We start from the raw sequence: 18,589 nt of genomic DNA on the forward strand, positions 1-18,589 counted from the left end.
GCTTGGGAATGAAATGTGCATGTTCTGCTCACCCCTCCAATGGGATCACTGTAAAGCTTCATTCATTCACATCTGTAGAGAGCTTTAGGACTCGCAAACGAGTGCCACTTTTTAAAGTACAAACTGTTATTTCAGTGTAGATTAATTCATTTTACCTTCCCACCGGCTGCCAACAATCTGTTTAGTGTGATGAAATCTTGACAGCCTGTGTCAACAACTGAGAGCAGCTCTTTCATGACAGAGGGAGAAAAGAAAAAGAGAAAACGCAGACCTGAACTCTTCCCCTTTCAGAGAATTTCTGTGTGTATGAAAATAAAAATTGTGGCTGTCATTTAGAAAGGTCATCTCATAAAGAAATGCACGTTAAATTAAAACGGCTGTTATTTTTTTTCATTCCGTTGCAATATGGACCCCTCCTGGTTCTTGATGAAGAGTGAGGTGAAATATCACACGACTGAGCTACAGAGAAAATATCGGGCTGTTCCAAGCGCATAAGCCAAAATGAGCGTTCAGAGAGAGATCACTGTGTCATGAGCTCATGCTGGCAATATGGTTTTTTCTATGGGTGTAAACTGAGATTTGAGCCTGAGAGAGACCCTATATTGAGCCTCGTAGGAGCACTTTCATGTGTGTTGTTTTTCTTTAGCATCAGTGAGGAAGCTGTGAACTGCTCCCAGACCAGAAAAATACCTACAGCCCCCAGCGAGTCCCACTGCCCAGTGGTCTCCTCTTCCCTCCCCTTCCCTCCCCACTACACAGCAATAAACCGAAGATGGAGCCAGAGATAAAACATCCAGATTTTAGTGAGAGGACAACATCATTTTGCCCTGAATAACTATTTGGGTTTGTGCAGTGGTCTGAGAGTCCTGCCCATTTTCCTTTGAGATGTGGTGGGTGGATGTAGGGATGTGGTGGGCAGGGGAATGGACTTGGTGGTCAGGGCTGGGAAACTGAAAGGCGGAGCAAGGTCCCATGCAAGGCGGGCACAGCGTGGAGCCCGGTGTCCCTGCCCCTGTGTGGCAGCGGGGAGCCCATGTGTGTCCCGGCAACAGCTCTTCCCATGGAGTGGGGTCCCGGGGTGGCTGGGCATCCCTGAGGAAGGTCCTCTCCTGGGGACCAGCCCTGAGGCCAGCTGCAGAAATGGTCTTTCTCTGGTTTGTGTGAAGGGAAAAGGATGCCCTGGGCACAGCCCAAAGTCAGCAGAGCAACCCATTTCTCTGTATTCTGATTTTTCAGTCTATGAGGCACTTTGCTGGACAGGAACAGATGGCATCTGAATTCACTAGGATATTTTTCAGGACTGGTTTGTTTCTGCTAGGTGTGAGCAACACCAGGATTGCTGGTATAAACATGTTCCTCCCCTTCCAGGCAGTTACACCCCCTGCTTCCAGCAGAGTGCAATCCATTGCTCATCCATTCCTATGCCTAAACACTTTACAATTCCTTTTAAGAGTGTCGTATCTTCCTTATTGGCAAAGTCTGAAAATCAAAATAGTAATTCTTTTCCTTGGTGTACTGAAAAAGGCTAGTAACTCTTGTTAGGAAAAACGCATTTAAAAATAGAAGCATTCTTCCAATCCCCAAAGCAAGGGGGCAGGTTTTAGCGTACGAGTGAGGTGGGGGGACCCCAGCATTGGGAGAGGCTGTCCCCAGCCGTGCTGGCCCCAGGACGCCTACTCTGACGAGTGGGTTTAGGAATCCGGTTTCAATTGCCTGATGGCAGCGTTCAGCACGGTGCAGCAAAGGGATGCATTCTGTGTTATTTTGAAAGACGTAGCCATAAAGCCTTTGACATGGGAATTCAGGAGCAATGCAGTCAACTCAGGCACAAACACATGGCAAGCACAATTGAAATAGCGAGCTAGGCCTACAGACAGTCCTTGCCTAAAATTAGCCATATGAATTTAGTCTTGCTATGATATTTTCTTGTTCCTGTAGCCACATGCTAGGGCATGTATGTACATGGGCTTAGAAGTACTGCTTTCCTTTTACAGATGCCTAGCAGTCTTCCTTTTTCCTCTAAATATATTACAGAAGTTTATCTTAAAGCCCTGCTTAAAGGCTTGAGAAGCTTCTCCATCCTATCCTTTCATTAGGAATGCAAACACTGATTTCTATATCTACTGCTGAGTGACACATGAAAGCATTACAATCCATAAACAGTTAAAAATAACATAGTCAAGAGGTGAATATTTAGGAATATGACTAGGAGCAATGAAAAGACATTAAAAAAGGTATTTCATTGACAGTTCTATGTTGGGGAACAATCTGCTTTGGGTAACAGTGTGATCTCCATGCTTGAAACTTCACAACCACTGCTGCGATGCTATGATCTCAAGCATCTCATAGTTGACCTTCTAGCTACCAGAGCAGAAGATACATATCTCAAATTGGTAAAAGCCTGTGTTATTTTATTCTTAAGCATACAAGGAAAAAAGATCAGTGGTCAAATGGCAGCTAGAACAGGCCAGGGAATACAAGCAGGGAAAAACAAGCCCCAAGGCACTGCCTTGAAATGCTGGAGGTGCAGGTCCCTTTGCTGGTTGCTGACTCTCTGGGTGACTATGGGTGCACCAAGCTCGTGCCCAGCACTGAGCTCTTCACCCCAGGGCATTCTTTGTGCGCAGACACTAGTTTGGCTCTAGAAACCGTGATGGTGAGATAGCTGGGGCTTTTCCGGCATATAACCCACCCCTGGGCTGTGTTATTTGGGCCTGGGCCCCTGAGGGTGGTGCTATGACATCTCCAGCTGAAGCTCAGGGTCAGCATTACCTCAGGGCGCAATGTATGGTCAAGTAATCTAACATCTGTGTGCGTTTCTCTTTGTGGAATAGTGATAATGAACCTTCTCAGCCCTGTAAAGATTCTGTAAAGATAAACTCTGTAAAAAAGGATGAGGACCTTGGATAATTCAGTGAAAGCACCATAAAAGTAAGATTTCTCCCTTCGGATGTGGAGTGGCTGGAGGAAGCTGGCAGATCAGCTTTTAGATGCTGCCTGCACGTCTTAAATTAAAATAGGCAGTCAGCTTCTGTCTCTAGCACTTGTTCTTGGCTTACTTTCAAGCAAATAGGATCCATTAATTAGGATTTGCACAAATGTGTTTTCACACATAGTAAAAATGGGTGCCTATCCAAAAGCTGCTGGGTGCTCCACTACCATGTACTGAAATGAAACGCTCGAAATTACCCAGCAGCAGTTTACTGCCAGCTGCCAACAAAAACAAACCTGCTACAGCATGTAACCCAAACATCCGCTCCCCTATGGCTTCTGGGGCTTTCACCCCGTCCAGCCACACCTCCAGCTGTCGCCTCCCCAAAGAAACGCGTAGTACCGCGTTAATACCGTGTGCACAGAAAATCAGCAGGTCAGGGCGCTCGCGTACTGAGACAAGAAGGATTGCTTTGTTCTTGTGTATTTATAGCCTCGTCTTAATAGGCTGTTTAAGAAAACAGGCAAACTTCTTAGGACTGTAATTGTGGTAGTGTCAGTTGGGGCACAGCAGCCAAGACTCAGGCATCCAAACTCCTTGTGAAATTATCATCTGGAAAAGGAGTGCAAAGCCTCAAAAACTGCTGGTGAATTAGTTGGTTTTAGTGTGTGTGTGTGTGCATGTGAGAGAGAAAATAGCCAGAGGCCTTAATTCACACAAGGATTACAGTGTATTTTACTTCTAAAAGCAAAGTCCTTTTCCGATTTATGGCTATTTTAAATAATTACTTAGCTCAAACCAGCACGGGAATCAGCTGGCAGAGTGGCTTAGCATATTAAGATACAGCTTTACGTGTCGACCTTCTCTCCTCTCAGTGCCACAAGCTTGAGCCCTCAGCAGAGACTTCAACTGATGAAGTGATAGCAGCAGGTTTCCAGATCCCAAGCACGCTGTGTGGGCTGCTCTTCTGCAACGAGGGCAGCTGCCCTGGGAAACTGGATTTTCATAGATGTGAAAGCCAGAAAGGAACACTCTAATCATTTAGCCCGCCTTCATTTTACTCGGTAATTCCTGCCTAAAGCCCTGTCACTTGTGGCTGAAATAGAACATGTCTGTTAGCCATCTGACCTTGATTTAAAGACTGCAAGTGACAGAAAACGCATCCTGTCTGGTGGTATGCCATTGCAATCGTCCTTGCTATTTGCATCTTGTTTGCAGATTGAACCGTGGTGATTTTTAGCTCCCAACTACTGTATTTTGGCTTGCTGGCACCAGCGACGCTTTGCACTGCGTTAGCCAACATTGATGTTGGCTGACTGACATCCCCGAAGGGAAATCTGGGAAGAGCTAATTCACGGCAATCCTCTACTTGATGAGTTCTTAGGTCTTCAGATATGGTCGTAATGGTTTCGTTTTGCTTGCTCTCAGCCAACTCTTGCTTTTCAAAGTTCAGATAGAGAGGGATTTTGGAAGGGTAGGAAATGCTAGGATACTATATCCTGTAGGTATGGAATAACTCCTCTATGGCTGCACTCACATCCCTGCATTAAGAGGCTGCATCTGGATGAAGATTATTGGTGGATTGAGAGCTCCTGCACCTACATTTGTTCATTGCATACTTTTAGTATCATTTGCAGTTCAGATAAACAGACGACAAGATTTTGTCTTGTTTTTTTTTTCTCACCTCCTTGTCTTTTTTTCTTTTGTTCTCCTACAGACACAAAATTTGACTACTGGATCTGATCGCAGGTTGTAATCTCTTATTGCGTGAGAAAGAAAAATTGATAATCTGGATAATCTCACACATTTTGTGTGAAAATTCAATACAGTAGTCAAGGGAGGTATTATATCAAGGGAGTATTAAATCCAACCTGGGATTATATTTTATCAAGCTTTCTGGAGCTCACCTCCAAGTTTTAGGGAGACCACTAAGCTCTGAATTCAGTGGTGGACAAGTAGATGGCAAAAGACAGATTTATGTGAAATGAAACCCATGTAGTAGAAAGTTCTCGTGTGTTTATTCCTGGCCCAAAAGGGTGAACCCTGTGCCATTTTAAAGGGATTGCTTCAAGTCCACATCAGCTTGTTGGAATAGCAGACAGAAAAAGAAAGAAGTTGTCCTTCTGCTTTAAAGACAACTTTACAATATGTGTTAATTGTGATACGTATTGAAAACCACATGAAGAAGTGAACAGCAATCAAAAAAAAATCTTTTGCTTTTGGATAAATCTTGTTGCTAGAGTAATAAAATCTGTGGCTAAACTTATAAAATATATTTTTATATATACATATAAAATGATAGGATGTCAAACCTGAATAAGCACCTATCTAGCAGAATCTCATTTAATTCTGCTAGTATATATTTTCATATTTTATTTTCTTTCGATTTTCCAGAAACTTTGTTCATTAAAAAGGATTAGTTATTGTTAGTATTATAGATAAACATGAAGTGTCTTCTTGCTGCAGGGGATAGTGGGATTACTATAATGTGGATAGAAAAACACGTTCAAATTTTCCAGGCAGATCCAAATATGTTTGAGCTAGTGAGGGTTCCGTGTGATCCTGGGGTGGAGAACATGCATGACACCACTACTTTCCCTCTGGTTAGTCAGGAGGAGGCTTTGGTGAACTTAAACCCTCTCTGCGAGGCAGCTAGGAGCAATCAACTTGACAAGTGATGTGACACTCGGGTTTGCAGCTGCGAAGGCATCAAGTAGAAACAGAATGGGATTGACAGCAAAGAGATTAAAGAAGATCTGTAAGATGGAAACACAACATCAGGACAGAAGATTAGCATGGATGATGGCATATAAAATAAGTGAACTAGAAATAAAGTTAATGTGAAACTATTGATCTGAGTAATCCTACTTAGACAGTTACATCTGAGTGACAAATTCTCAAATAATTGCCCACAGAAGGCAGCAGCAATGCCCACTTCACGGACGGAGTGAAAGCATCGCAGTACATCTGGAATGAAAGAAAAAATCCTCCACTATTACTATTCATAGAAAAATGAGTTCTGCAAACCAGTTTGTGATCAAGAGTGAAGGGATGGCTACCAGTAAAAGAACATACCACTCTTAACTACATTTCACTGCATTTATAAGGTTACCAGTCCTATACACACCTTTCTAGTAACTGTGACCAGCCTTCCTTTGGTCACCAGCAAATCTTCTGTGCAGCTGACGCTCCTTCAAAGAGGTGTTGCTGAAATCAATATACGTGTGCCTGGGGAACTATAAATAATGAAACACCTAATGCTCTGGAAAGTTAACGCTTTCTCCATGCATCATGTATTCCAGGCGGAATATCCGTAGTGACCCTAGCCAGTAAGGCTGTAGGCAGACATCCTTTCTTAGATCCAGCCGCAATAGTTGAAGATATTAGTGCTTCCTCACCCCACAATTTTGCCAGAAAGCTGATTTTTATGGGTTAACGGAAATCATTGTTTCGGTGTTGCTTAAACTAATCTTTGTCCTTAAAAGTAAACCCACAGAGGATCAGGGAACACCACCCGGTAAGCAGAAATGGAAGTGTGGTGCCCACTGGCTGCAAGGCAGTAACAAGCAGCTAAGACTGTACTGCCTTCAAACAGCACAGGAAATAACTTCATGGAAAGATTTATGTTTTTTTATTTTATTTGCTTCAGCTCTGTCTGGCACATTTCAGGCACTCTCTGCCCCCAGCTGGCTGCTACCGCCCATCCGATGAGTGCTGGAATGGATCCTGTAGTGCTCCCACCCTATGCCAGTCCCGAGTCATCTGGTTTGGCTTAAACTGCTACTGCTGCTGCTGAAGATGGTCTGCAGTAAACCAGCGAGCTGCAGAAAAGGAAGCAGTCATGCTGCTTTACCACCTCAGCCATCTATGTCTTCAGCGTGGGAGGGTCACACCAGGCACCACTTAAGCCTCCACAGCTGTTGCGTGGGCAAGGCAATGTTTGTAGGTAGAATTAACGCTAATAATGATGGACCTTCATGGCCGTAATGAAACTCTCTGTTTCAGTGATCTTTTGTGCTCTAGTATCCTATCACAGCTTTAGTTTGCTACAGTTTAATTCTCCTTGAAGGAAAAAGAATTTCCAATTAATCCAAAGAGGATTAAGCCACAGCAAATACTGAGTTACAAATATGGGCTGATTAAATTTGAGCAGCTGATACAGTTATCGTCTTCCTGTTTCCTTCCTTGCTCCATTCCTGGAGGTTGGGTCCCTGCCACAGGACAGCTGAATTGGCATATGGAGCTGCTCTGGGAGCACCAGAGCTCACTGCCTTGCATAGTGGAGCAGAGTGATGCTCACACAGGGTTGCCTGAAGAGGCAGGGCTGGAAACTTCAGCAGTTTGAAAATGGATTCACATGCCGTTCACCTGCCTACGAGGTCAGAGGTGGCCACCTCCAGGAAAGGAAGGGAAGGACAGCTGGGGAAGTACCAGTTACTGCTCTCTGACTGAGCATCCCGGCTCACAAACAGACGATCCCTTCTAAACTGGAATGCACAGGCGTTTGGCATGCTCTAACCAGCATCCCTTGCCTTCAAACAAGATTATGCCCATTTCCACTTTTTACACTAGAAGACTCAGTAAAGCTGAGTAGCTGGCAAGTGTCTTCACCACGAGAGTGACCTGTTGAGGATGTCAGAGGTAGATGGTACACTAAAACTTTGCACTCGTGTTCCTTTAGGATAACATCATTGTGACAGCTCCCCTCCATGTCTTATGTGATGCCACTTCTTTTTCGTGTAGGTCAGCACATCACTGAGAAGATGGGGAACATCAGGAGTAGCTACACATATCCAAGAGACAGCAAACGTCTCCTCAAGATTTAGAAACGTTCGTTTGTGCTTTATGGAAGAAAAGGAATGAGGTCATGAACATGGCAAAAGAGAGGGAGAGGAAAAGCTTAAGAAGTGAATGGAGGAAAGAAGAAAGGGCTCAGAGAAGGCAGAAAGACAAAGAAGGTGGAGGAACACTTACAAGATAAGGCTCATTCTCACAGTAGACAGAGCATCTGTAGTGTCCCAAAGATGAGGCATTTCTGGAAACATGCTGTGTCTGTGCTTTTATATGACTGTGTTATAAAACTGTGCCCTGGTCTCACAAAATACAGGAATGCTTAGTTACATATTAATGCTGTCAGAACTGCAAATAACTGCGTCTATATTTTTTTCCCCCCGCTATCTTCATGTATGCTGTATCTGAATACAGAACTTTGCTCTTCAGATGCCGCCTGAACATTGGCAACAGCAGGTTTTGTTTAGTTTTTCAGGGAATGTGCCTGATTGAATATGATTCGCATGTTTTCTTAGTGACTGCACGGGCTGCATGGGACATGGCTGTTTTTCCAAACTTGCTGTGATTCAATGGAATTCAGGCATTTTCATATTGAACATCTGTGACTTGGGGAGGATCCATGTGTTTTCTCAATGAATATGAATGGAACTGGCAAGGGCCTCAGCGTTTCCTTCTTGCTTCTATGCTTGTAATTATCGCAGCGTATAAATACACAGAGACTTTCTCAGAATGTGCCTAAGAAGATCTGACAAAATCTAGCTTTTGCTTAGCCCTGTCTCCCTATGTAAGGAGGTAAGTCAGATACAGCAGATACGATCTCGTGTGTCCCCCCTCCTGCACATGCAGACACACACAAGCACAAAGACTTCTAGACTTATTTTAGAAAGGAATTCTTCCTCTTACCTGCATATGTAGAATTTTTAGGTCCTAACACTGTTGGGAAAATGCTTCTCATTCCCTTCTCCCCTGTGTGGACATGTCAAGGGCTGTTGCAGCGGTTTTTCCCTCTCCTTGGGGAACGGGTGCTCTGGCAGCAGTACTAGGGTAGTTTTTCCTTGACTGGGAAAAGTGGCAAAGAGCCAAACAGTTGCCTTCCCAAGTGCCCCTTCATAGGAGAGAACTGAGCTACAGTAACTCCATCTGCTACATCGTATAGTCCTTGCCCTGATTTTACTTGTCCGTCCCAGATGAGTTTACTTTTCTCTGACCGACTGCCAGAGTCTTGCCAGAAAGGTGAAATTAACTTGGTAAAGCACCAGTGGGAACAGCAAGAGACTGGTAACTGTTGAAGTATTGTACTTAGCTTTCATGGAAAGATGGATGATTGGTACTTAGCATTTATATGATGCTATATATTCTCAGTGTCACTGAAGAAACACTAATTCATCCTTACACCATTCCCAGTTAGATATGGAAGCCAGGAATAGTGAAAAAGGAAAGAAATTCCAGTCTCGCTGAAGCTGATGGAAGTCTCTACTTAAAGGTTACTTCTGGTAAACGCTTCCCTGCTGTGCTGAGCACTATTTACTGGCCTAACACTAGGATAACAAGCAAGCATTTTCATGGAAAACGAGGACCGGAATTTAAGGCGAGAAAAATCCTTGCTGAACTGAGCAAACCCCTTTATCCTCGCAGATTCCTGTCTCATTTAAATTCTCCTCCTCCATGAGGCATGCCTCCGCATCCAGAGGCAGCCCGTGCGCTGGTCACCGCTTCCCGCATCAGCAGCTGAGCCGGCCTCTCCCCCGAGGAATCCATTTGGGCGAAGACCTCTCCGACTTCAGGGCGGCTGCACAGCAGGGCCGCGCCATCCAAACCCCGTGCGACATGTCCGCCCGTGGGGGACGTCGGACCCCGGGCGCCGGGTGGGCGGGCGGCGGCCCGGCAGCGCTGCGGGAGGCGGCGGGACCCGGCGGGGCGGGGGCTGCGCGGGGCGGTGGCGGCGGGGAGCCGCCCTCCCCGCCCCCTCGCACAGGCTTGTCCTTCCCGGCACCGGCGGCGGCGTACGGGATTTCCTCCCGCGGCGGCGGCGGGGCGAAGCCACCTGCCCAGCGGCGGCGGAGAGCGGAGCGGTGCGGTGCGGGCTGCCCGCGATGCTGGCTTAGCGGCGGAGCATGGCGCGGCGGCTGCGGGGCGGCAGGTGCCGGGGCGGGCGCGGCGGCGGTCCCCCGACGGGGCGGGCGCTGGCGCTGGCGCTGCTGGTGCCGCTGTGGCTGTGCGCGGCGGGCGGCGGCGCGGCGGCCGTGTATAACCTCAGTCTGGCGGTGGACGAGGGGCTGCCGGCCGAGACGCTGGTGGGGGACATCCGCGCGGGGCTGCCGGCGGGCGCGGGGCCGCCGGGGGGCTTCCTGCTGTCGGAGGGGAGCGGCGAGTCGGCGGTGCTGGCGGACTTCCACGTCCATCCGGAGACGGGCATCATCCGCACGGCGCGGCGGCTGGACCGGGAGCGGCGGGCGCGCTACAGCTTCGCGGCGGCCACGCTGCGCGGCGAGGTGGTGCAGGTGGAGATCGCGGTCACCGACGTGAACGACCACCCGCCGCGCTTCCCGCGGGACTGCCTGCAGCTCAACGTCTCCGAGCTCAGCCCGCCCGGCACCGCCTTCCGCCTCCCGGCCGCCCGCGACCCCGACGCCGGCCGCTTCGGCACGCAGGGCTACGCGCTGCTGGAGGACGGCGGCGCGGCGGGGGAGCCGCCGCTCTTCCAGTTGCGCTACGGGCGGCCGGAGCCGCTGGAGCTGGTGCTGCTGCGGCGGCTGGACCGCGAGCGGGCGGAGGCGCACCGGCTGGTGGTGGAGGCGTGGGACGGCGGCAGCCCGCGGCGCCGCGGCCGCCTGCGGGTGTCGGTGCGGGTGCTGGACGAGAACGACAACGCGCCCGCCTTCAGCCACGCCGAGTACCGGGCGCGGCTGCGGGAGGACGCGCCGCCGGGCACCGCCGTCTGCCGCCTGCGGGCCACCGACCCCGACCTGGGCGCCAACGGCGAGGTGCGCTACGCCATCAACCGCCGGCAGAGCGACCCCGACGGCTATTTCGCGGTGGAGGAGCGCAGCGGCGTGCTGCGCCTCCGCCGCCGGCTGGACCGCGAGGCGCGGGCCCTGCACCGCCTGGTCGTGGAGGCGCGGGACGGCGGCGCGCAGCCCGAGGTCTCCAGCGCCCTCGTCTCCGTGGCCGTGCTGGACGTGAACGACAACCGCCCCGCCATCCGGTTGCTCTACCTGACGGAGAGCGGCGGCCCGCGGGTCTCGGAGGGGGCGCGGCCCGGCGACTACGTGGCCCGCGTCTCCGTCTCGGACGCCGACGAGGGCGGCGAGGCCGCGGAGGGCGGCGGCGGCGGCATCGCGCTGGCCCTGCTGGGCGGCGACGGCGCCTTCGCGCTGCGGCCGGCGGGCGCCGGCGTCTTCTTCCTCTGCGTGGCGGGGCCGCTGGACCGCGAGAGCCGCGACCTCTACGAGCTGCGGCTGGTGGCCACGGACGGCGGCGCGCCGCCGCTCTCCGCCGAGGAGCCGCTGCTGCTGCGCGTCGCCGACCTCAACGACGAGGCGCCCGCCTTCCCGCAGCCCCACTACCGCGCCGCCGTCTCCGAGGCCGCCTCCCCCGGCACCGCCGTGCTCCGCCTCAGCGCCTCGGACGCCGACGAGCCGGGCTCGCCCAACGCCGAGGTGCGGTACGCGCTGGAGGGCGACCCGGCCGCCCTGGCCCTGCTACGCATCGACGCGCGGAGCGGCGCCGTCAGCACCCGCGCCCGCCTGGACCGGGAGCGGCAGGCGGCGCTGGAGCTGCGCGTGGTGGCGCGGGACGGCGGGCGCCCGCCGCGCGCCGCCGCCTGCCGCCTCAGCGTCCGCGTGGAGGACGCCAACGACAACGAGCCGCGCTTCGAGCGGCAGGTCTACCGCGGCCGCCTGCCCGAGCACGCCGCGCCCGGCCGCTGCCTGCTGCAGGTGAGCCGCCGCCTCGCCGCGGGACGGGGGCTCGGGCCCGGCGGGCCGCTGCCGCCTGGAGCGGGGGAGCGGCTGCAGCCGGGGGCGGTGCGTTTGTCGCGTACCGGCGGGTGCCCGGGCGGGGTTCGGCCGGCGGAGCAGGGCCGTGTGTCGGCTCCCCGCCGCCCTGCATGGCGCTGCCGCTGCCGTTGAGCGCGCCGATGGAAGGCTGCAGCGCAGCCGGCGGAGCTCGGCTCCTCAGTGCCTTCGTGATACTGCAGCCCTCACAAGTGCCCTTAAGAATGCGTTCCTTGTCCCGTAAAACTTGTAGCGTGGATAATGAGCACGGAAGCGCAGATCTGCAGAGGGAATCGAGTAGCGTCAAAACCCACAGGGAGTTAAACTGCGGTCCTCAGGGTACAACCAGCAGGACCCATCTCTGAGGGCGGGTGTGACCCACGCGAAAGCTTTACAGCAGAGAGAAGGCCAGGCAAGGTAACAGAGAGGGACCTGACGTTAAAAAGCGTTTCAGGGGCCTTTGTAATATTGCCAGAGCTCTCTGCTGATGAAGACCATCAGTTCATCCTGCCTTTGCAGAAAACGATTAATGCTAATAGAAAAAAAAATGTTCTACTTGCCCATCAAAGAATCCTTTATTCTTTGCAAGTGAGGTTGAAGGGAGGCTTTGCAGGGCCAGGCGTTGCCAGGTAGCCCTTTTGCTTTTAGCTTGGAAGGACGTTTCAGAATTTATACATTTGAACTGAGCAGAGTCTTTCCCACCAGTAGAAAACTGCCAGCAGTTGATCCTAGGTGAAGGTGCAAATGTTTCAGAGTTTGTGCAGAAAGTTAGATGAATTTGGAGGAAAAACTGCGCTTGAAGAGGAGACCTCGGGAGAGTTGTGATATGTTTTCTCAGTACTTTCGAAGAAAACTCATTCTGTCTGTATCTCCAGGGGTTCTACTTCATTTTTATTTTTTTTTTTAAGTCGGGAGCCATTGATGGTGTTTTGGGTCTAACAATAATTTCTTTGAATAAAAAGTGGTTTCCTCTCTCTTTTTTTATTTTTAATTGCACTCTGAGCTCAGAAAGTACGTAATTTGCTCAGGTCTAACAAAAGTCAACATATAAAAACTTAGAGAAAGTTGAGCTCACAGAGCTTTATATTTTGTATCCCAACCTGAAAAAAAAATCTAGTCTCTGCCCTTTCTTTTTCCTCCACCCTTGGGGGAAAGAAAAAAAAAAAAAAAAAAAAAAGGATATCCTCCACCAGTGGCCCCAGAAAACCCCAGAAGGAAGTTCATAATGTCATTTTAGAAGTTTGCCTTCTCCCGGGGAGGAGCGAGGGGCCGTAGGGCAGCTCCGGCCCCTCCGGCGGGCGCGGGTGTCCGTGGTGCTGGAAGGCAGCGGGACAGGAGCCGTCGGGGTGCGCTGGCGCAGCCCGATACCGCAGCTCGAGTTGATGAGTAGCGTTTTTTTTTTTTGCATTTCGTTTAATCGGACAGACGCATCCTGAAAGATTCCTGCAGCGTTTTAAAGAAAATAATCTGTGGTTGTGGTTTTATTATTTTTTTCTGGTGGGTTTTGGTATAAGTGCAGATATTCTAGCCAGCCAAAGCTGTCACATCCTGTGGATATCATCCACGGTGTACTGAATTTTGAGAGCATCACCATGCTGCCATAAGCTCTTCCTTTTAGAGAGCAGAAAAAAATCGTTAGGTCCAAGTGGCTGCATGATCAAACCTGGGAGATTAAAGCCAGAGATGAATATGAACGAGGCATGGGAGACATGTCTAGGAGGAATAGCAGGTGAGCATCCCATGGACTGCCAGGGAAGGAAGCTGGTGTTTCTACTTGCAGGTCAATCCTGGATCATCCCAGTGATGTCCATGTTTAATACTGCATTGTATAGTAGACCAAATATGTTTAAGCTTTAAACATACCTGCCTTTAAAAATTATCCTTTTTCAATCCTTTTTTCCCATTTTCCTTCTAAGCACCTGTCATGAGCAGGTAAAGCTGTCATGAAGCAGGCAGCTTCAATTAGTTTTCCCCAGGAGTTGCAGCTAGGGATAAGAATGAAGAAAATAGGTTTTGGTTTGGCCAAGCCATTTTTCAGAGTCTGTGATAGAAGTCTGGTCTCTCACTGGGCTCTTGAACTTAAGAGCTGGCATGACAAGGAGGTAACCCCGGACTGTGTCATTGCGGCTCCTGGAGAACTGGAAATGAACCAAGACACTGAAGAGAGCTGCTCATGTCACTTAGCTTCCTCTGCTCCACAGCCTGAGGAGCAGCAGAAGAGGACTGTGGTTGTTTATCCCACTGAGACTGACTTTTATGCCCTGTTTTACGTTTGGATCACAATCATAGTTGCTTCAAGTCTTCTAAACCTTTCAGTCTTTCCCCTCCGCAAGCAGAGGTGCTCTTGCAGTAGTGCATCACTGAATTCTGTTCTTCAGTGACCTTTGCTTGGGGACTGACTGGTGATGATGAACCATTGCTTTACAGATCGTGTGTCTAGAGCTTTCTGCCCTAGTGCTTCACTGTAGCTCTGCCCAGCCACTAATACTGCCCAAATTGCCCAAATACTGGGCCATTTATTCCCTTGTGTTCTTGACTGCATGTTGTTCATAGGAAATTTCTTTCTTTCTGGGAAATCTTTACTCCTGCTGTGGTTATTATTTAGGTTATCTTCATTTGCCTCCTACTCTCTAAAAATCTAGCCCATGATGTGGGGTACATTTATGAAGTAGATCAACTTGCATATAAGTCTGGTTTTTACTGTTTTCTCTTACTCTGTGGGAATTCACTGTTTAGAAGAATTAACTGTGCACTTAGGAGACACAGTTTTCAGCAGCTTCTGGAAACCCTGCCTTATTCCATATGTGTAGGCTTTCCCGTGTTGACAAAAGTCTCTTCCTTCCCATGAAGATTGCCAGTAAGGGAGAATCCATATCCTGAAAAACAAAAGGAAATTGTTTGCGTCAGCTAAGATAAGAAAGAAATATGGCAATGTAATGATTGCATCACTGTGGAAAATAGCACAGGTGGAGATCAGAAATCTGAGCAGACAAATGGGAGAAAGTCTAAATGAAGAAAAGGGAAAATCAATGGGAAAGTAATGGGCTATTGGACATTAGAAAGTAGAGCGAAGGTATGCAGTGAAACACATAACTAGCTTTTTAAAGACAGGGACAGTGTTTATGACATTTTTGTCCCTTTTTGGATACTAAACTTCTGGTTTATTGCAGGTTGTTATAGACACAGCTTTGTTAAGATTTAAGATTTACCGGTGGGATGATTAAAAAGAAGCAAACCAAAAAGAGATAGAGGCAGAGGGAGGAACAGGTCAACAAGCTGGTGAGAAATTGTAGACCAAGGCAATTTGCAGTAGCAAAAGTGGAAGCAGCAGAAGCACTTGTTGTGTGGTACAATGTCAGCAGACAGTTTAGTAAACCTTCGATTTTTTGCAAATGTATCGACATCCCTGTTTCTTCAGGTAGAGGTACTGTATGTTATTTTTGAGTAGTCGCTGGCCTTACGGATGACGTTTATTACTCTATTACTATTATTATGAACTTTCAGTATAATGTGAATCTGTTTCCTGAAGGTCTTCAGCATGACCTAGAAAGGGGATAAGGTGGAGGAAAGAGCAAGAGCACCTCAGGCTTTCTCCTGTTTTTCTTACTGTACTTTTCATCCCATTCTCAAGGACTAACGTGATTGCAAATACCTGTGGGCTATTGAGTGATGGTGATGGTTATGTCCTATTTCTGCACTGCTTGGTGTCAGCTTGGCAATCTGAGGTGGATTTAACACATGATGATGTGCACCTCTGTGATGATTGCACCTCTGTGGCCTAAGAGTGAGGAATGTGATGTCTCTCTTCTGAGCCATTCTCTTAACTCTATGCATGAATTAAGCAATAAAGCTTTGCCATAGACCTGCCATGCTAACATAGGTTTAATTTTGATTACAAATTTTATTTTCAAGCTTTTTTAGGTGATTGCAGTGGTCCGCAGCACTCATTGTTACAGTTCTCTTTAGTACAATGTGTCTCCCAACTATAGTCCTGAGTTGCCAGAGGTTTGTCAGGGTTTTCAGTTTTCTAGCTGAAGTTGCAAAATATTGTATTTGTGTCTCTCTCATTCAGCAGGCTAAAACTTAATCTAAAGGGAAATAATTCAGCACATCAGGTTTTCCTTATGTTTGTTTCCAGGCACTAGTTTTCCTTGTGTTTGTACCTTGATGGGGCAGAAATAACCCATTTCTGTTTTGTATCCTCCAGGGACTCCCGCATAAAAGAGTATTTCTTCCTTATCGGGCTGTGCAGAGCTTAGAAGGAGATTTGGTGACTGTGGCAGCTTGCAGCTGAACTCATATTTTGGGCTTAATGAAGAAGTTTGTTTTGTGTTATAGAGTATAGTGCATTTTATATATGTTTGGGGCTTGTAGGTTGATCTTGCTTCCACTGCCAGAGTATGCTGTAGCTTGTAAGGTACTCTGTGGCATAAATGTCATTCATTTTATATTGCACATGCATTCTTATGAAAAGTATAACAAGCTAGGTACCTGTAATTGCATCCTGAAGAGAACATAAATGGTCCTGAATTAGTGACAGTCATGTCAGTGTTTTTTTCTAAATTAATTTTATCTTAATGTTTATTAGAAAATACATGTTTCTTAGCTTTAGAGTCATCTCTGACAGAGCAGATAAAGAGAAAAAACATATGTTATCCGTCAAATGATAAACTCCCATATGCCTTCCACTGTTATGACAACGTGCACTTTTCTGGTCCATTAAGGAGGCTGTTTTAACTCACTGGTTAGAGCTCCTCATTTCCTTCCATTTAAAAGTAACAGATTTTCTGGTGCTGAAACTGTGAGGGGTTTGTGAACACAGTGACAGCAAAGAAAGATTTTGTTTAAAGCTCTTGGACCTAACCTGGGTATACCAGAGATTATGGCATAATAAACCTGTGGGTTTCTAGAAAATAATATTTAATAGTATAATATATGTAAGCAGGATGCGTGGGTTTTGAGGATTTTTTGAAGTGCCTACTATATTTGAGAGAAGTTGTTCATTCTTACTTGAAATACATATTTCCAAGAGGTACCTGCAGAATGAAAGAGTTCTAAAAAAGACATTTTAACATGCATCTTTTCCGAACTTTTCTGTGCCTTCTGCGAAAGAAAAAAGACATCTAAGCGGACAAAAGGGGATAGAGGATACATCCCTGCTGTGAGGGATGGAGACTTGGAGACTGTAATCTGTCATTGAGCTGCTGAGCGAGTAGCAGCATTGGCTGCAGAATGCATTTTTCTTCCTTTTCTTTCCCTGAATATTGAAGCAAGGAGCTAAAAGGATAGTCCTTTCTCTGACAGCTTTGGTTCTGGATCATTTATTCCACACTGCAATTACTGAAACCAGAAATGAAGCCAGCAATGAGCAGCAGGTGCATATAAGTTATAAAGAGCTACAAAATCCAACTAATCCTAGTTAGACATAAGACAAAAAGAAGCCAGAAGAGATAAGGCCATACCTTCCTCTGTTGGCTTCTTGAGCTTTCCAGGTTTAGTTTTCACTGCATCCGATTTCAAGAAGTCAGCTGTAGAAAAGACTTAGGTTTTGTTTGTTGACTCAGAATGCTACTATGTTTTTTGAACTAATACAGCTGACAACAGGACAATCGAACCCCAGACTGAACCACAGTTACAGCAAAGAAATTTATCATCTAACCTGTGCTTACCATGCAACACTATTTGTTGATCCAATTCGTACTATTATTTTACTGAGTCTGAAAACATGTAACATGTCATCATTTATCTGTTAGGTATATGATTTTATAGCAATTATTTCTTTCTAAATTCCCTTTAGAAAAACAAATATCCCTTTGCACTCCAGAAGCCATTCAGGAGATTCTCTATAGATTATAATAGCTTTGTGGCTGTAAAATAATTTTCCACAGTTATACACAACTTTTTGTTATCTATTAATATGTAGCTTTAGAAGTAGATGGTCTGGGTTCAGAGAATAATAAATGCCTCTGAAGCTGTGCAGTAGTCTGCTGATTGCAGTGCTGAGCTGGTTGCATGAAGGGAGAAAAATGAAAAAAATCAGAAAACAAAATACATTATTTTAATCATTATTTTTAAGTAACTTGAACAGGATTTCTATATATTCTTTTGCTCAAGAATTCTAATTATGTCGCCCCTCTAGCTTTTTAACAGTAGGAAACTCGTTCCGTTTAATAATTGAAATGTTTGTAAGAATGAGAGTCTGTTCCTTGATGCAATCCTTTCAGTGTCAGCATCCAACACAGAATGGATGCTTTGGAAATGTAAGAAGCTCTGATCCTGAAAATACAGGGATGTGAGAAATGGGAGGTAGAAGCCTTTTGCTTTTGCTGCTTTTAGTTTGTTGTTATTCTTAAATGTGGCAAGTGTTAAATTTTCCCAACACCTGCAAAAAACAGATCTCCAGAGGTAAGTAATTGCCCCCTGCCCATGTACTGAATCTACATGATGAAAAAAGAGGCATGCGTGATAAAGGTATTGTTGTTAGAGAAATTAGATGTATCCCTAGCTTTGGGGTAGTGGAAGAGGAATGTTCAAGAGTCTTAATCATGTGCTTTATATTGCAGAGTAATTACATTTAAATATTAAAATTATTAGATTAATTCAAGATTGTATTAAAATATTAGCTAAAAGACTTCTCAGATCACCAGTGGCAAACAGAGTCCTTCAATACCTTTGACTGCTAAGTTTGTAGAGTTTTATGCAACGTAACGAATAAACGTTCAGTGAAGTGTCCAGTAAGTGTTCATTCATGGCCACTGACCTTCTGGAGTAATGACTGTGAGCTAGTTTTTTAGATGGAAGGCATTCCAGTTCAGAAATGTGGTGGTTTTGCTGGTGTTCACCTTTACACAAAGAGCTGACTTCAGCAGTC

At 47.4% G+C, this 18,589-nt stretch overlaps 1 protein-coding gene and 1 pseudogene across 1 annotated transcript in view; both read left to right on the plus strand.

Annotated features, from left to right (window-relative positions):
• Positions 1-9,837: 9,837 nt before the first annotated feature.
• On the plus strand, positions 9,838-11,853 carry LOC147528745 (protocadherin-23 pseudogene; annotated as a pseudogene).
• Positions 11,854-11,861: 8 nt separating this feature from the next.
• Positions 11,862-18,589, plus strand: part of LOC104373133 (protocadherin-23) — a 121,656-nt gene continuing 114,928 nt past the window's right edge. Inside the window, 1 exon segment of the mRNA XM_086612498.1 lies at positions 11,862-12,057. Coding sequence (XP_086468624.1) covers positions 11,862-12,057 — 196 coding nt within the window.

This window comes from Tauraco erythrolophus, chromosome 5 (assembly GCF_009769465.1).
Source record: "Tauraco erythrolophus isolate bTauEry1 chromosome 5, bTauEry1.pri, whole genome shotgun sequence".
NCBI lineage: Eukaryota > Metazoa > Chordata > Aves > Musophagiformes > Musophagidae > Tauraco > Tauraco erythrolophus.